This window comes from Siphateles boraxobius, unplaced genomic scaffold (assembly GCF_051911475.1).
Source record: "Siphateles boraxobius isolate OS27281-9 unplaced genomic scaffold, OSU_SipBor_1 19, whole genome shotgun sequence".
Classification (NCBI taxonomy): domain Eukaryota; kingdom Metazoa; phylum Chordata; class Actinopteri; order Cypriniformes; family Leuciscidae; genus Siphateles; species Siphateles boraxobius.
Genome location: NW_027508799.1, coordinates 22,394,073 through 22,410,678, shown reverse-complemented (window position 1 = coordinate 22,410,678; position 16,606 = coordinate 22,394,073). Strand labels below are relative to the sequence as shown.

General features: G+C 38.4%; 1 protein-coding gene across 3 annotated transcripts in view; it reads left to right on the top strand.

The window, feature by feature from the left end:
- cfap54 (cilia and flagella associated 54) overlaps nucleotides 1-16,606 on the top strand; it is a 40,251-nt gene that overhangs the window by 23,099 nt on the left and 546 nt on the right. The window contains exons 44-68 of one of the 3 annotated variants that reach the window (XM_077234276.1): nucleotides 147-317; nucleotides 391-457; nucleotides 557-742; nucleotides 3,202-3,288; nucleotides 3,406-3,528; nucleotides 4,782-4,835; nucleotides 4,944-5,094; nucleotides 5,182-5,285; nucleotides 5,518-5,669; nucleotides 6,264-6,393; nucleotides 6,510-6,672; nucleotides 6,754-6,914; nucleotides 7,009-7,155; nucleotides 7,376-7,496; nucleotides 7,854-8,018; nucleotides 8,097-8,208; nucleotides 13,308-13,428; nucleotides 13,525-13,584; nucleotides 13,997-14,123; nucleotides 14,685-14,843; nucleotides 14,973-15,142; nucleotides 15,223-15,318; nucleotides 15,577-15,683; nucleotides 15,851-15,986; nucleotides 16,095-16,181. In XM_077234276.1, the coding sequence (XP_077090391.1) occupies nucleotides 147-317; nucleotides 391-457; nucleotides 557-742; nucleotides 3,202-3,288; nucleotides 3,406-3,528; nucleotides 4,782-4,835; nucleotides 4,944-5,094; nucleotides 5,182-5,285; nucleotides 5,518-5,669; nucleotides 6,264-6,393; nucleotides 6,510-6,672; nucleotides 6,754-6,914; nucleotides 7,009-7,155; nucleotides 7,376-7,496; nucleotides 7,854-8,018; nucleotides 8,097-8,208; nucleotides 13,308-13,428; nucleotides 13,525-13,584; nucleotides 13,997-14,123; nucleotides 14,685-14,843; nucleotides 14,973-15,142; nucleotides 15,223-15,318; nucleotides 15,577-15,683; nucleotides 15,851-15,986; nucleotides 16,095-16,181 (3,157 nt within the window). Of the gene's footprint in view, nucleotides 1-146; nucleotides 318-390; nucleotides 458-556; nucleotides 743-3,201; nucleotides 3,289-3,405; nucleotides 3,529-4,781; nucleotides 4,836-4,943; nucleotides 5,095-5,181; nucleotides 5,286-5,517; nucleotides 5,670-6,263; nucleotides 6,394-6,509; nucleotides 6,673-6,753; nucleotides 6,915-7,008; nucleotides 7,156-7,375; nucleotides 7,497-7,853; nucleotides 8,019-8,096; nucleotides 8,209-13,307; nucleotides 13,429-13,524; nucleotides 13,585-13,996; nucleotides 14,124-14,684; nucleotides 14,844-14,972; nucleotides 15,143-15,222; nucleotides 15,319-15,576; nucleotides 15,684-15,850; nucleotides 15,987-16,094; nucleotides 16,182-16,606 lie in introns of those variants that run through there. The other 2 variants (XM_077234277.1, XR_013205240.1) reach the window with 2 other exon arrangements.

Sequence of the window (16,606 nt, the reverse complement as noted above, 5' to 3'; positions counted from 1 at the left end):
GCAAAACTGTTTGGGCCGGTTTTGGCCCTGCATTCCTGGCAGTATGATTGCCAGTGTTTGGGCCATAAAAGGCCTGGAACAATTTTGCTATCTGGGGAGGAGATGAAGTGCATCTTGCATGAGTGAGTTTGTATGTTTTTTTATAGATCTGCACACTTTTTCTGGAGTAAGGCTCTGGATTGTGCTCTGCAAGACTCTGGAGTTCTGGAATCTTGGGATGGTGACTCATGGAGCTGCAGCTCCTCTCAGGAAACCCTGCGGCATGCTGGGATATGGGGTTGTCTCCAGGGAGCTTTGCTTTCTGCCAAAATTGCACAGTGAGTGAGAAACCATGACCTTTTTTTGTGATGGTGCTCCATTACAGCAGTAAGATTTCTTCTCTATTGACAGGCACATCCTGACTTCCAACATCAACCAGCGCACAAAATGCTGCCTTCTCTCTGCCAAACTCTTCAAGGTCAGAATTGAGTCACTGAAATGTTCTTACACCTGAAAGGACCTCCATTTTTGTATCTGAGCAAATACAAAAAGTTTACTAAGGTCATATGCTTTGCAGTGCCTACTGATGGCCTCTATGCCCCATCCGATGACAGACCTGTCATACTCCACATACTCTGTGGAGATGGAGCTTATCCCAGGCATCGACCTCTTCTCTGAGCCGGATCGTGGGAATCTCGGCACCACTATTGCCAGTTTATCTTTTCTCTGCCACTGGCTATATACCTCAGGACACCTTCTCAAGGTATTAGAGCCTAGGGGTGTGCGATCACGTCTACAATAATATCGTAATTGTTGTTTTAATGATATGCTATCTGACATTATCGCGTATGTCCATCACTTTACAACACACCTAGAGAGTGCGTGCATACACTAAGTGATGTAGTCTAGTAGTTTAGACTAGTGCGCTTGTGCATTTAGAGTGCACGCTTTCACTGCGTGATTTAGTCTATTAAATGCATTTATAATGCCCCCAAAATTCAAGATAAGGGGGCAAAATACCTCTGTATGTGTTTTATTGTTATATAATTTAATATAGTTAAAGGGACAATGTGTAGTTTTTTAGGTATTTTATTATCTAAAATCAATATTTTTATTAATAAATATGTCCTCAATGGTGTACAAATACCTCTGCCAATTATCTGACTTATATTCGTAAACGAAGAATTTATTATCTTTATGTACATGTGACAGGTAGGTCCACGGAGGCTTCCATGTAGTTCCGCCATCTTGAAAAACTATAATAGCAGAGAGGGTCAAAAAGTACTAGGCCAACGCGTTTCCACAACGCAGTTTCATTCAGAGCCGGTGTCACGTAACTGAAAACAGCAGAAATGGCTTTTTGGTACATAACAGCTACCGTAGATGCAACACGCATTTGAAAAAGCGAGGCGCTGGAGAGCACAATTCGTTTAAATGCAAAATACAATTTCAGCGCTAGATGGGAAAAAATTTCTACACAATGTCCCTTTAATACCTCACAAAGAGTGCTGGTTTTCTCCAAATATTAGCACGATTACAAATGTGATATTGATTTTAATAATAAGTGACTTACATTTTAGACAAAATATTGCCTTTTTTATCCATTTCGCCAACGTAAATAGTTTGAAAAAAAGCCATAGGACCGTTTTGCGTCTTTTAGTAACACACGGGGGTTAATGAACAAATAATTTGAATAAATGATTCAATGACTGACTCATTAAGAGAGTCAAATGCTTCGTTTCTGAATGAATCAGCCATTTGAATGATCGGTTAAATATCAATGACTTAGGGCCCTATCATACACCCTGCACAAACGCAAGTGTTTTTTGCTAGTTTGAGCCTGACGCAGTTATCATTTTCACGTCCTGCGTCACGTTGTTTAAATAGCAAATGTTTTGCGCCTATTTATGCGCCCATGGGCCTGCTGGTCTGAAAACAAGGTGTATTCAGGCGCATTGTTGGCTGGTTGCTATTTTGCGCTCTGGAGACATGTTCAGTCTTTCCGCTTGCACATTCCGACATGTAAATAGCAATCCGCCAAGTTGCGAGCGCAACTGGCATTTGAAGGTGCTCTAAGCGATGTCGGGTGACGTCACTTCTTGTTGACGTTTAAAGTATTAACAAACAAAACGGAGGCTAGCTAGACCCTCCCTTCTTCCTCATCCGCACACTAACCCCCCAAACCCCATGCCCAAATCCTTCTTGTCGGTTATTGGCTGGAACAGTTTGTTATGTTTTGTGGTGCGGGTTAACCCAGTTTGGTTTTTGTTGCCGTTTGTGGAGCCTGGGGTGTCTGCAGAGACCGCGTTTTTTACAGTGTGTTCAGGGGACAGGCAGCTAGCGGATAGTGAGGAGATGTTTGCTGTATGTTACAAAAATGTTTTGGCCTAAAAAACACGTGACATCGCTTAGAGCACCTTTAAAGAAAATGGGAGATGAGACTCTGGTTGGTTTATTTCACGTTACGCCCAAAACACACCCCTTACTCATTAAGAGAATAGGGACAACCCTTTTAGACCATGCCCCACGCGCACCGACCATTTTTCCCCTTGTTAAACTAGCAAAAGTGGATTCGGACAATATCAATATTCAACGTTTTATGTTTAAAACATCAAAAAATCATCCATGCATTTGTAACTGCAGGTTAAATAAATTCATGTCGCCTCTGAGCTGCATTAACCAGTCTGTAAATATATCTAAATGCCACTTCAGATGCAGCCTCTCTGTTTCTTCTGCATTGCAAAATAAATAAATTAAATTTTGTTAATTCTGATTTCATTTGATTGGCAACAGCCCTTCTTGTGTCGTCTTATTGAAATAGAACTTATTGATTAAATGTAAGAATTTTGACACAAAAGACGATGCATACATTTAATTAGGTTAGAAAACAAATGCCCATAAAAGGTAAAAAATCAATTTAAACTTCAGATAATTTCTGTCACTGCTGGAAACTGCCACCACACAGAATATCAAAAACTTTATGAGTCTGCTGTCCATGGCAGTCCTAAACTTACCAAGATACCAGTACAATAACACACTAGGCAAAATATTAGAATAAATATTAGTCTAACTATCGCTATCGATAAAATTCCAGAAAATATCGAGATATAATTTTTTGTCAATATCGCACACCCCTAAACACACTCATATTAAGAGCAGCCTTTGTGCATTTGATGTCTGATACATCTTAATATTCAACACCTGTCTTACTGCTTATTTCAGTCTCTTCCTGTTCTGGCTCTGTACCTGTATATTGCCAGAACTGTGTGTCTGGATCCACACCTTACTGTCAGATGCAGAATCCTGAAGGTTTGAAAGACTTCGTTGTTTCTTTCTGTTATTCTTGTATGTATTGAAAAGCTGTATTGCAGTGGATGTATTTTCCTGTTTTGTGAGTTTTAATCAAGTATATCTGTGTGTATACAGATAAAGGTATTGACTGAATTGGGGGCCTTCACTCAAGCGGTTAAAGAACTCAGTAATCTCACATTTGGTGTGGAAATCCCTATGCCTCATGGATGCCACCACAGAGTGGAGAAGCCATCTTGGGTAAAACACCATGAACAATATAGGAAATTTTTAGCTTATGTATGAATGTCTGTCTGTGTGTGTGTCTGTCTGTGTGCGTGTGTGTGTGTGTCTGTTAATCGCATATCTCTCGAACCGTTAGTCCGATGGGTTTCAAACTTGACAGGTGTCTTGGTACGGGCACGAGTAAGTGCATTGCTGAGTTTGACGTTGTTCGCATTAGAAATGCAAGAGATATCGGTAAAAATATCGGTAAAAGAAGCACACATTGAAGTTGTGGTTTAAAAAATAAACATTCTGTCAGCTAAACATTAAGTCAGCTAAACTGTTTACTTCTGAATATTGTAGTTATTCAGAAGTAGTTAGTTGTCAGTAGTTCGTTATTATATGTAGTTACATTTTCCATATTTCTTGTATGTCATTATGTCAGTATCAGTATTTGCTTTCAACCATGCACAAATAAAAATGTCACTGAACTTTTGCTGTGTAATTTTAACAATGAGCACTCAAACACACCAAACCAACAATTACTTAAAACCGATTTTGCACGGGCACTTTGCACTACTTTAGACAAAAACAATACATGCAATTATCTTCTGTATAGTGAAGTGATCAGTTGCCTTGTCTTGAAAAAGGAACTAATCTAAACACATTTTCTCTATTATTTTTTCTTGAATATCTTTAAAAAAAAATCTTTTTTTATTTCATCACTTTATTACTACTATTCAATAGTTGGGGTTAGTAAGATTTTTTATTTTAAAGAAATTCTTATTTTTATTCAGCAAGAATGCATTGAATTGAAAAAAAGTGACAGTTAAGATTTTCACATTTTATTTTATTGCAAAAGATTATATTTCTAATAAATGCTGTTCCTGAAACACTGAATCCTGAAAAAATATGTATCATGGTTTCTGTTTGCAGGATTGATAATGATAAGAAATGTTTCTTGAGCTGCAAATCAGCATGTGACACTGAAGACTCAAGAGTAATGATGCTGAAAATTCAGCTTTGGCATCACAGGAATAAATTACGTTTTAAATATATTCAAATAGAAACATTTATTTTAAACAGTTAATTTGATTCACAAATTAAATTAAAATGTTTCACAATCACTGTTTTTACTGTTCCTTGGTGAGAATGAGAGACTTCTTACAAAAACATTAAAAAAGTCTTACTGACCCCACACTTTTGAATGATAATGAATATAGTATAATATTTGTTAACTTATCCTTTTTTATGTCTTGTAATTTTTAAATGCACATTAAACCCCACAGGCAAAGGAAACCTTTATTGAAGGAAAACCCCTGTTGGATCCTTCCAATCTTCAAGTAAGTTCACCTGTTTTCACAGCTGTATCATTAATAAAAATGATCGATATTTACTTCCTACTGTACTGTTGAATATGAATATCATGCTTTATACGATCCATTTTTTAGGTTCTGGAAGAAGTGGTCAATAGGAGGCCAAGTAAAGACATCATGGCTGTTTATGGCTCAAGATTCACCACATGGCTCCTGATGGCCAGAGTTAATCTCATCTTGGCTATATGTAGTACTATACAAGACCTGCCTGAGCCGACGCTACCAGGTATCATCCTATTACTGGTTTGTTATGGGCAATTACAGATTGTAAATCTACGTAAACCTTTACTGAATCATATACTTTAACCCACAGAGTTATTAAAATCTCAGGAGAAAAGTTTGCTTGATGCCTCCAGCAGTGACGAGTCCAAGCGTCTCCAGCTCAGTCCCAGGAAACTCACATTAGGAGAAGTCAAGGTGCTCCATTTTAGCTTCACTTTATGATGTTAAAGCTGTCGAACTATCCTTTCTGTTAGATTGTTCTTCCAGATCTAGGCTTATAAAATGTTTTTAACATTATTTGACCCTATAGCAATAACGGCTATGAAGTATGACGTTATAAACACAAATATACAGTAAATGCATCTACCAAATGCCAAGAATATTAAGGACAAAGTTAAACATAATTTCTCTCTATTTCCCTGTTCAGGCCATACTCCTAAAAGAAGCACATGCTCTGGTTAATCCTGAGCTCTTCACCCCACATCCGCTGAGCATTGATCCTGAAGAAATGGAGCTGGCAGTGGAGATCAGACTGTTAATCTCCAATATCAACATGCAGCAGGGCAGAATGGCTGCCAGGTAGTGCAGAAACATAAATCATGAGGAAGAGTGCACGTTTGTTGTTGTGTGGGTGTATACACTACTGTTAAAAAATCATTACGATTTTTTTTTTGAAGAAATTTATTTATTTAGCAAGGAAACATTGAATTGCTCAAACATGACAACAAAGACATGTATAATGTTTCAAAAGTTTCTATTTCAAATAAATGCTGTTCTTTATTTCACAAAGAATCCTGACAAAAATGTATCAGGTTTTCCACCAAAATATTTAGCAGCCCAACGTTGATTCAGCATTGATAATAATAAGAAATGTTTCTTGAGCTCAAAATCAGCATTTTAGAATGATTTCGGAAGGATCATGTGACACTGAAGACTGGAGTAATTATGCTGAAAATATTACAATAGAACACAGTTATTTTAAAATGTAATATTTCACAATACTATATTTTTGAGCAAATAAATGCAGTCTTAGTGAGCATTAGAGACTTCTTTCATAAACATTAAAAAACCTAACTAACCCCAAACTTTTGAATGGTAGTGTATGTTCTTGGGGATTCATGTCTGGATGTTTGAATCTACTAAAAATCTAAACATTTTTAATTTCTATTGTAGTGCAGATCTGTCAGTGTCTGCTATGAGGCTCCTCCAGGGTTCTCTTGTGTTTCAAAGTGATTTCCGCCCACTACCTCCTCCTAAACCACCCTCCTCTGCTCTCAGACGACCCAGAGCCAAAGCATATCAGGTAATGATCAACCTCTGATTTCCCTACATAAATTCAATACTTAATTCAGCTCTTGAGTCTCTCATGTTCTAAAGTACAGATTCAGTTTCATTAAAGAAAATGTCTTTTCTCTACAGACTAGCTACCGGGATGCAAAGTCTGTTCTCGATCTCCATACCGGTGATCTTCCAGAAGAGTTGGAAGCGAGAGAACGCATGGATCTCCTTTTCTGGCTGCGCTGTAGGCTGGCAGTGGTTCGTTCCCTCGTAGGCCATATCCCTGGAACTGCAATCTACTCTGGTTAGCTGCTCTGAAAAGCTTAATGTGGTGGAAATATCGTTGGATGGTGTTTGTTGATGATTCTTGCACGTTTTTGTGCAGGTACAGACAGTAGTGCAGAGGCGCTCCGGCTGCTGAAAGAGGGTCTGGCTGAGGCAGAGGCCTGGGGAGATCCTGACACTAAAGCCCTCCTGCTCCTACAAGGCGTCCAACTCAACACACACCGTGGCAGACCCAGAGAAGACAGTACAGCCATGCTACAGGTCAGTAGGTAGCTATGACAGTTGATTTTGATTTAGTGCTATTTGACCTGAACTTGACTGTTTCTGTTGGCCGATCACATGTGTGTCTGTTTAGGAAATTGTGAGCTTGTTGTCTGGGCGTAGTGCTCTATCTCTGCGCTCTCAAATGACTCTAGCTGAGGCTGCATTATTACTTAGTGAACTGAGAGGAACAGGAAGCCAGACTCTCCACCTGCTCACACAGAAACTGCTGCAGCAACAGGTTTTGTTACTCTTTTATGCTCAAAATGTTTGTTAAAACTAGTCGCAAGAGAAATGTAAAATTCCCATTTGTTGTTATCTAAAATGTTTTAGGACAGTAAAGATCTGGTAAAGATGTACAGCTCCCAGATCACATAGTCATATTGAACATACAAGAACAAAAATATTAAATACATGTGTTTTACATATTTTGTAGTGGTAATATTATTCTTTGTTTTCAGCTCTGTGCCACTGGAGAGTCTATAGGTCTCAAAAAAGGAGGAGAGGTGGACCTACGAGCGGGCCTAAAGAATATTTATCTTCCACAGCTTCCCCTGCTTGCCAAGACAACCATGCGGATTGGTATGTCAACTACAATAAGGCAGCTCTGTATTGATATTCCAATAACATTATGGATAGGTGTTTTTTCTTAAAGCTGCAATAAATTCAGACAGAACTGCTTAATGTATAAAAACTTTTTTTAAATACCCATACGTATGCAATGCTTTGTCTTGTTGTTTTTGGCTTTGTTTTTTTTGTTTCTTGCATTATTTTGGTTTTGTTTTGTTTTGGATAAATGCACTGAATTCTCCTATTGACTTATATTGAAAGAATGTTCAGAATTGAAAATATGTAGAATTTGAGTACTAAATTGTTATTGGTCTTCTTTCTTATATAAATTTGCATACTAAGCTGTTATTGGTATTCTTTCTGTTCCAGGTCGCTCTTTGGCATTGCAGGCCTTGTCACGTTCTTCTGAGGGAGGTGAGGAGCCTTGGAGGCCCTTAATATTTGCTCAAGAAGTTTTGCAGTCTGCACTCAGCATCTCTCAGGCCTCTGCCAACAGAGACTGCCAGCTGGAGGCTGATATACTCTACTGTACAGGTGATCAATTGGGATTGTTTTTTATATTTGCCTCATCTTGTGAACCAGTTGTGAATGGTTGATTATTTGTGTCTGCAGGAGTGGTGGGTAGACATCTCATTTCCATGCAAAAATCGGGTCCCCAGGAAGTCCTAGAGGCCTTGTTTGGGTGTTTAACCACATTTAAGCACACTCATGGCCAAAGCTTACGGTAAGTTGCCTTACTAAAGCCCAAAATATACTTCGCCCATCCGCATTCCGCAACGGTGCTGATGATGCACGTACAACAGCGCATGAGTAAGTGACTTGAGCGTTTGAAAACAAAGTTCACTAGATGCACGCCCTGAATGCGTCTTACGGTTCTCGCGGCCAAAGGGGTATACTTTGAAGGGCTGCGTCTGGGCCTCCTATATTCTCCTATAATTGTATTCAAACTGAAAGCAAAGTGGGAGAGGGACTTGAACTAAGGCCCCCTGAAGCGCAACAGCGCTGTATGTCAACACACCGCCCACGAGGCTATCGGGACCAACTAACCAGCAGTAGTTTTTTAAATATTAGAACTAGGGCTGTTACTATTCCTTGATTAAAGTGGAGTACTCGATTTAAAAAAATCCTTGATAGCAATTTACCCATGTCGGGCGCATTCCACAGACGAGAATCCATGAGACACATTATTACACCGTTTTCTAAGGCTACGCGATATATATAAGACCATTTAAAATCATAATATAGCATAGTGCTATTGTGAAATCACAAAGGTTGCGATTCAGTTAAATAAATACATGCACTGTTTTTTTCCACAGAGAAGCAGGATACTTTAATTATTTACATGCATGCAGATTACATGTTAAAATTACTTCAGCTCCGTTCACAGTAAAGACTGCTCCACGCAAACTCATGCCTTGTCCAAATACCCACACTTGCGGTCTTGACCACTTGAGAGCGCATGCACGCGACAGGAAATAAGTGCGCAAGCCTGTCCCTTGGCTTAAAAATGCCAAAGTGCAGTGCCCTTAATGCAAATTATACCCACACTATCTCGAATACCATTTCGGAGTGGTATTCGAGGCTAAGCGTATCCCATCATGCATTATGTCCAGGAATTCGTGCCCCGAAATTGCGAGATGTCAAGGAAAACATTCCACTGTAATTTAAATTAATTAGATACATATAATTTGGTAGTAAAAACATAAAGGGCCCTATTTTAACTATCTAAAATGCAAGTGTCAAACGCAAAGCGCAAGTAACTTTGTGGGCGGATCTCGGCGCTGTTGTTATTTAACCGGCGGGATAAATGACTCTTGCGCTCGACGCAAATCTAAAAGGGGTTGGTCTGAAGTAGCTTCATTATTCATAGGTGTGGTTTGGGCGTAACGGGAAACAAACCAATAAGAGCTTTATATCACATTCCCTTTAAGAGCATGATGAACGAGGTGCGCTTGTTTCATGGCGCAATACTATTATAACGTATAATAATTTGGGTAAATGTGTAAGCTTTATGCCTATTTTTCCCATCGTCATGGACACAACAATGATTTCCCTCGTGTTTTAATATTTTTCCTTATAATAATGTATCATTTGCAAAAAGGAAAATGCATCTGTGTAGATGAAAGAATCATCTACAGTGTATGCCCGTGTTCACACTCTGTATTATGGCCAAGCATGCGCGCTTAAAATACCATCTGAATGTACGCGCAAAGCGCAAAATTTTGCAGTTCCAGAAAACAATTGAGCCACTGACCAGAAAAAACCTAGTCTAAAGTCAGTGGCGCAATTGTTTTCTGGAACTGCAAAATAACACCAGGGATTGTTTGCGCCGGAACACGCCTCCTTTTTTGTACTGAACTGCCCAGGGAGCGCAAGTTCATTCCCTAGTTTGCTGGTGTGCGTCTGTGGAGGGAAAAGTCCGCTTTACGCGGGTGCAAAATACAAAATGATTCATGCATCGGTGTACAAAGTCAGTTGCGCTGGGTGCAAGATAGGGACCAAAGTGTTGCACATTTTATTGGTGCAAAGATGAGTATGGTATGTGTAGGCCTATTTTGTAACTGTTTTTATCACTTAATTGGAAGCTCCACAATTTTAAATTTGTGTCTTCTGTTAGTTACATAGTGACTACTGAACAGACATTTAGAAGTTTATTTTAAAATGCAAAGTATTGAAAATATAATGAATAAAAGCTCTGTAAACACTTGCATTTTTTTTCAAGACTATAAGTGTGTCTCATCGAGTAATCAAAGGTTCTACGTACACACACTTGCAGTCTTTACACCTACTTGAACACTTACGTCATGCAAGCAGACACGTGGTCAAGTGCAAAGACTGCAAGTGTAGGTATTTGGACAAGGCAACAGTATCTGCATGTGCTGTTTGTTTAGCTTTCTAATAATGCGCATTTGGGAACGCAAAAGTCGGACGCGGTTTGTGTTTCATAGTTGCACTGTTATCATTTGTATGTGTGGAGCATGTCTCTGGTTTCTCAAACTCCATCTCTGCATGCTTTGAGTTTGGGTTCCTTATAACGTTCACTTTGGAACGCAGTGTGCGCCAGTTCACAAGATTTGTACCGTAATTCATTTGTAAATCTATGCCAAAACAGGAGAATACATCAATACATTTCTAAATTTGCGAACTGTTGTTCATGGCGATTTCAAAATAAAAGTTTAAATCCTCGCACTGACTTTGCATGTTTTGATGTGCACATATTCTTGTTCAAGAAATTACAGCAGCTGTTGCATTTCTATCGTACAGAAGTGGCCAAATATTAAAGATTAAGTGGACATTTGAATTACTTGTTGTTTGGCCAATATTAAACAAGAATTTGATCATTCTGTAGTGTAACAACAACTAACACCAGGCCGCGTAATCTACACAAGTTATGTTTATATTAGTTTGTATAATTTATTTTACATGGTGTATTTTAATAGTGTTGTTCAATAAAACCCATATGATTACTTTGATAATTTACAGTATTTGAACCAATTATTATTGCTTGTTATTATTGTGGCGAGCAGGATGAGGCTGAGGGATGTGAGAGAACGGCGCGAGGCCGGTGGCGTGAGTGATAATGAACGTCACCTGTGAGACGCACCGTTCTCGAATCTCTCACGGAGGAGCGGAAGCATAAAAGGAGGAGTGACAACGCTGAAGATTGAGAGAGGAACAGGCCTGATTTTATGTTGTTTTTTGTTTCCCTTTTGTGCATGATCCTTTTGTTTTTGTATTTGTTTTATTTTGTGATTAAATTATTTAAATGTTCGCCGGTTCCCGCCTCCGTCTTCCCATAACAACGAACCTTGTTACATTGGTGCCGAAACTCGGGAATAAGAAGGAGGCGGGGACTGGCGAACAATCAACAACTTTTAATTATCAAATAAAACAAATACAAAAACAAAAGTATCCACCAGCAGCCCCTCGCGGACAACTGCTGGCTATACAAAAGGGAAACAAAACACAACATAAAATCATGCCTGTTCCTCTCTCGATCTTCAGAGTCGTCGCTCCTCCGTGAGAGATGCGAGACCGGTGCGTCTTACATGTGACGTTCATTATCACTCATGCCACCGGCCTCACGCCGTTCTCTCACGTCCCTCAGCCACGTCCTGCTCGCCACAATAATATATTTGTATTTTAAGTAATGTTAAAGGCTGTTTTTCACTTGGATGTATTTTTATTACCACTATTTTTATCCGAGTACTCGATTAATCGATGGAATAATCGGTAGAATACTTGGTTACTAAAATAATAAATAGATGTAGCCCTAATTAAAACCTCATTGTGCAAGAAGCATGTGGAGAACAGAATGTAGACAGGATGTGAAGTAGGGGAGAGAGAAAGGGGAAAAGTCCACGAGCACCTGTTAGTGCTGATTCTATCTTGTGTGGGCACGGAGCTTATCCAGCATATCTTAAAACCTCATTGTGTAAGAAACAAGGAGGGAGCAGAATTCGACAGCATATAATCCAGTTGTCGGAATCCGTTCCCCCACCCAAATGATGAGAGATGCTCATGTAGTGACTTAAAAGATGCTGATTCTATTCTGTATGTGCATGGAGCTTATCCAGCACCAATTTGTTAAATATTAGAACCCCCTGAGAAACATGGGGGAACATAATCCGACGGCAAACTAATCCCGATCCACATGATTAGAGATGTTAATGTAATGACTTAATAGATGCTGATTCCAATATGTGTGTGGATGGAGTTTAACCAGCATCAGTTTAAAGATGTATGTGTTGGTGTTTTGGCCTTTTATTATGATAAGACAGTAAGTAGGCAGGAAGCAAAGTGTGAGAGGGGGGAGGGTGTAAAAACGTCCGAGTGCTCTTCTCTTCAGGTTGAACGGTGGCTACTGCAGTTGAATTTTCTTATTGGATGTTGTGGTACTGCTTGACGTAAGCAGGCACCAGCTCACCACTCCCTTGCCTACAGAGAAACGCGGGTCTCAGGTGCAACTTGCTTCGTTATTGAATGAATGAATGACTCGATGACTTACTCATAAAGACAGTGACTTACCGCCACCTACTGGCGATTTTAATTTAATATTTAAAAGTATCACTTTTTTTAAGTTTTTATCATCATTGCATATTTATTGAGCACTATTTTTACATAAAGCATTATTTATTTTATGAAGGGATTTACAAAGGTAAAAAATGAACTGGAAAAATCGATTAAAGGGGGCAAATATTGTCCCTTAATGGAAAAGGTGTGACTGCAGTCTAAGTGGAACAGATCGGGTACGGCACTCTAAAAAATTGGAGAACCACTGAACTAAGGAAAAGGGATATGTAGAACTGCACAAGTGCCAAAGAGCGCAATGTCAATACAGCCTGTTACCCTCATTTAAATTTCTCATAAGCTTAATTGAATTGGCCTAGAGAGAAATATTATAATTACTTTTTTTGTCTAAAGACTACATATAAATAGCTACCAAAATTAACTGCAGTTTGACTAAAAGTAATGACCAAAAGTTGACAAAAAATGCTATGATTTTTCGTCACCTAAAACTATGAAAGACAAAATGACTGAAATGTGACTAAGACCAATAAGCATTTTCGTCTGAAGATGAAGACTAAGACTACCGTAATTCAAAAATGGCTGCCAAAATTAAAACTGTCTGTCAGAATCTGTTCCCCCACCCCCATGATGAGAGATGTTGATCAGGTGGCTTAAAATACGCTGATTCTATCCTGTGTGTGGATGGAGCTTATCTAGCATCAGTTTAAAGATTTTTTGTGGTGTTTTTGCCTTTTATCACGAAATGACAGTATATAGACAGGACTCACATTGTTTTGTATGTGTGTATTTCAGATTGGCACATAGGTGCTACCTGGAAATGTCATTGATATACTTGCAAGAGTTTGTGCAGATTCCCCCTCCCCCTGGACATCTGACTCCTCCTCCATCACCAACACCTGACGAGACCAGCAAGGTGTTGTGAAATGTGTTTGTGTGTAACAGCCGAGCTATGTATATAAATGTTTAATATTGTAATATTTATGTACACATGTGTGTGTGATTTTCTCAGGAATCAGTCAGAGAGACCTGCCTATTGCTCTGCTGGATTTGTTTGAGAATAGCTTTAAAGGTCTGTATTGACATCATTCACACATCTGTATGGAGTGTGTTCAATGTAAATTATTCAGTAACACTTTACCAAAAAGGTTTCATTAGTTAACATTAATTAACTACTTTAGATAACTAGAACTTACAATGAACAATACTTCTACAGCATTTATTCATCTTAGTGAATGTAAATTTCAACATTTACTAATACATATTAAAATCAAAAGTTGTATTTGTTAACGTTAGATAATGCACTGTGAACTGACATGAACAAACAATGAACGACTGTATTTTTATTAACTAAACATTAACAAAGATTAATAAATACTGTAATAAATGTGTTGCTCATTGTTAGTTCATGTCAGATAATACATTAACTAATGTTAACAAATGAGACCAATTATTCATTCTTCTTTTATCCTTTTGCTTCATAGACCTCAGAAGTTTTTGGCAAATATGGCCATTCACATGGATTCACTGGAGTAACTGAAGGCCCCGTACCCCTTTCTTCAATAAAAGCCCTGCCTGACTTTGCATTGAATGATCTTCTCCACCCTTGTGGTAACCTTTAACCCCAAATCACAGTTTTGCATTAGACATAGGACATTTTGGAGTACTGTATTGGATTGTTTTTATGATTACCATTTTATGATTTTTATGATATGATGTACATTGCAGATCAAAAGTTTGGGGTTGGTAAGATTTTCTAATGTTTTTGAAAAAAGTCTCTTATATTCACCAAGACTGCATTTATTTGATTAAAAATACAGAAAAATATGTGATTTTGTGAAATATTATTACAATTTAAAATAACAAATACTGTAAAATGTAATAATGTGTTGGCAAAGCTAAATTTCCAGCATAATTACTCCAGTCTTCAGTGTCACATGATCCTTCAGATATTATTCTAATATGCTGATTTGCTGCTTGAAAACGTTGAAAATGCCTAATTTTTTGTCTAACCTTAATTAGTTTTTCTTTGATTAATAGAAAGTTTAAAAGCACAGCATCTATTTGAACTATAAATCTTTTGTAACATTATAAACTTTATAAACACTTTTAATACATTTAATGCATCCTTGCTGAATAAAAGTATTAATTTATTGCTGATTTCCTTGGCAGGGGGGCTAGGAAACCCTGAGAATTGTATCCCCAGACCTGAAGCATTCATAGACATTGAGAGTGAGATACACAGCAGGAAGTGCCCTCAGCTGACCTGGGTTCATATGTCCCGCTACTACATGCACTTAGTCAACCTTCTACAGCTCTCCTCACAACCAGGTACAGCACAAGTATCTCTTTTAAACTAGGTTATTCAATTCATTCATTCATTAATCAATCAATAAATCTACCCTTTGAAAGCATTTGTACTGTATATGTTTTTTTATGTAATCCGGCTGTGCTATTCAGGTTCAATTCAGGGTTTTGATGGATTGCTGTCCACGTCCGGTGACCCCAAACTTGCTCTCAGACTCTCATATTTGCACACCTTCTTCAGCTGTCACCAGCCATCTTACAGAGGGCAGTGGGCCATTCCTGATGCCCATGCAGCTCTAACACAAACGCCTCAGCGAATACAGGTTCATATTCACACATTTATTACCATCTTAAAATGCTGAGAAACAAATAAAACCATTGTTTCTCTATTACTCTGTGCCAGCACGATCAGCCCTTGTCCAATCTGTTTCCCTGGGCCAACACGGACATCCAGGAACTGATCATCCAGTGGTACAGATCCTCCTCCGAGGACAACATGGTAGTCAGATACTCATCCATTGTGTTTTCAAAAATGTAAACTTTTTTTTTTTCCATTTAGAGTATTCTTTTACAGTACAGTAGATATCCTTGTATATAGATTAATAGATTCTCTCTGTCAATGAACATCAGTTAAAAACTGTGTTAAATACTTTTTTATTTTAGAAATGGAAATTGTTTGGACCAAATGAGCTGTATAGTCGGTTTATATGATGTATTTCTAGATCCTAAGCAGCAGGTTTGTGTTTGATCTCTTCAGATTTTGCTTCTGTTCACTGTGAATAAAGCTCCTATATCAGCAATAAACTCTACTGCAGACACAATGGCTGTACTACAGGCTGGACAGAGAACAATCTGTTTGGACAGGTAGACTTTATGTTCATCTACCCAAAGAAAAACGGAATAAAGAAAAACTTTTTCACATTTGGTGCAATGTGGAGTGCATTATCATCCAACCTTTCTGTTTCTGTTCATTTCATTTAAGTGGTAGTTATTACAACTCAATTTTCTCTTATGGCTTAATGCACTGGCAGGCTGATGGCTGTTCATGCCTTACTGAGCTCAACATGTGTAGAGGTTGATGGGCATGCTTCACCCTCCACCAGCTCAGCCTCCTCCTTCAGCCCAGAAGAGCAGAACAGAACAGCTACCTCCACCCCACACCAACAGGTCTTTCTGAGCCCTGAATTGCCATGATGTACCTTCCTTCAGTCGAACACTAAATGTTGAATACACTATTAACCTCTTTTTTCATTCTCTTGCAATTGTTTCTTATAGGAAACGCTTCTGGAAAAGGCCAAACATGTCTGCACTGAGATCAGGAATTTTTTGAAGCCTGATTTTAATTCAGCACCTGTCACAGAGGTGAAGTGTCACAGACATTTTTACTGTAGTTTTAGAATTATTTATATACTATTATAGTATTTATTAATATTTTGAATTTGATTAGATGTTTAAATTTTCAACTTTGTTCTACAACTTTGTTGAGGGCGCTAGGATGATAGGTCCATTACATGAAATCTGCAAGAATCACATCATTACCACATAGCACAAGCTGATTCTGCAGCCAATGGGATTGCTTGATCAACATTTAAATAGTTTGGTTATTTTTTTGCTGTAAGCTAGTCCTGCAGCACTGATTTCCTCTGAGGTTCACCTGCCTAGATCTGCTACTGGATTAATGTCTGTCTATTTATGTGTTTATCTGTGTATCTACTAGAAAGAGCAAGTCTTTACTTGCTCTTCAGCAGCATCATCAGCATAGCATATCTATTCCGCCAAGATTTATA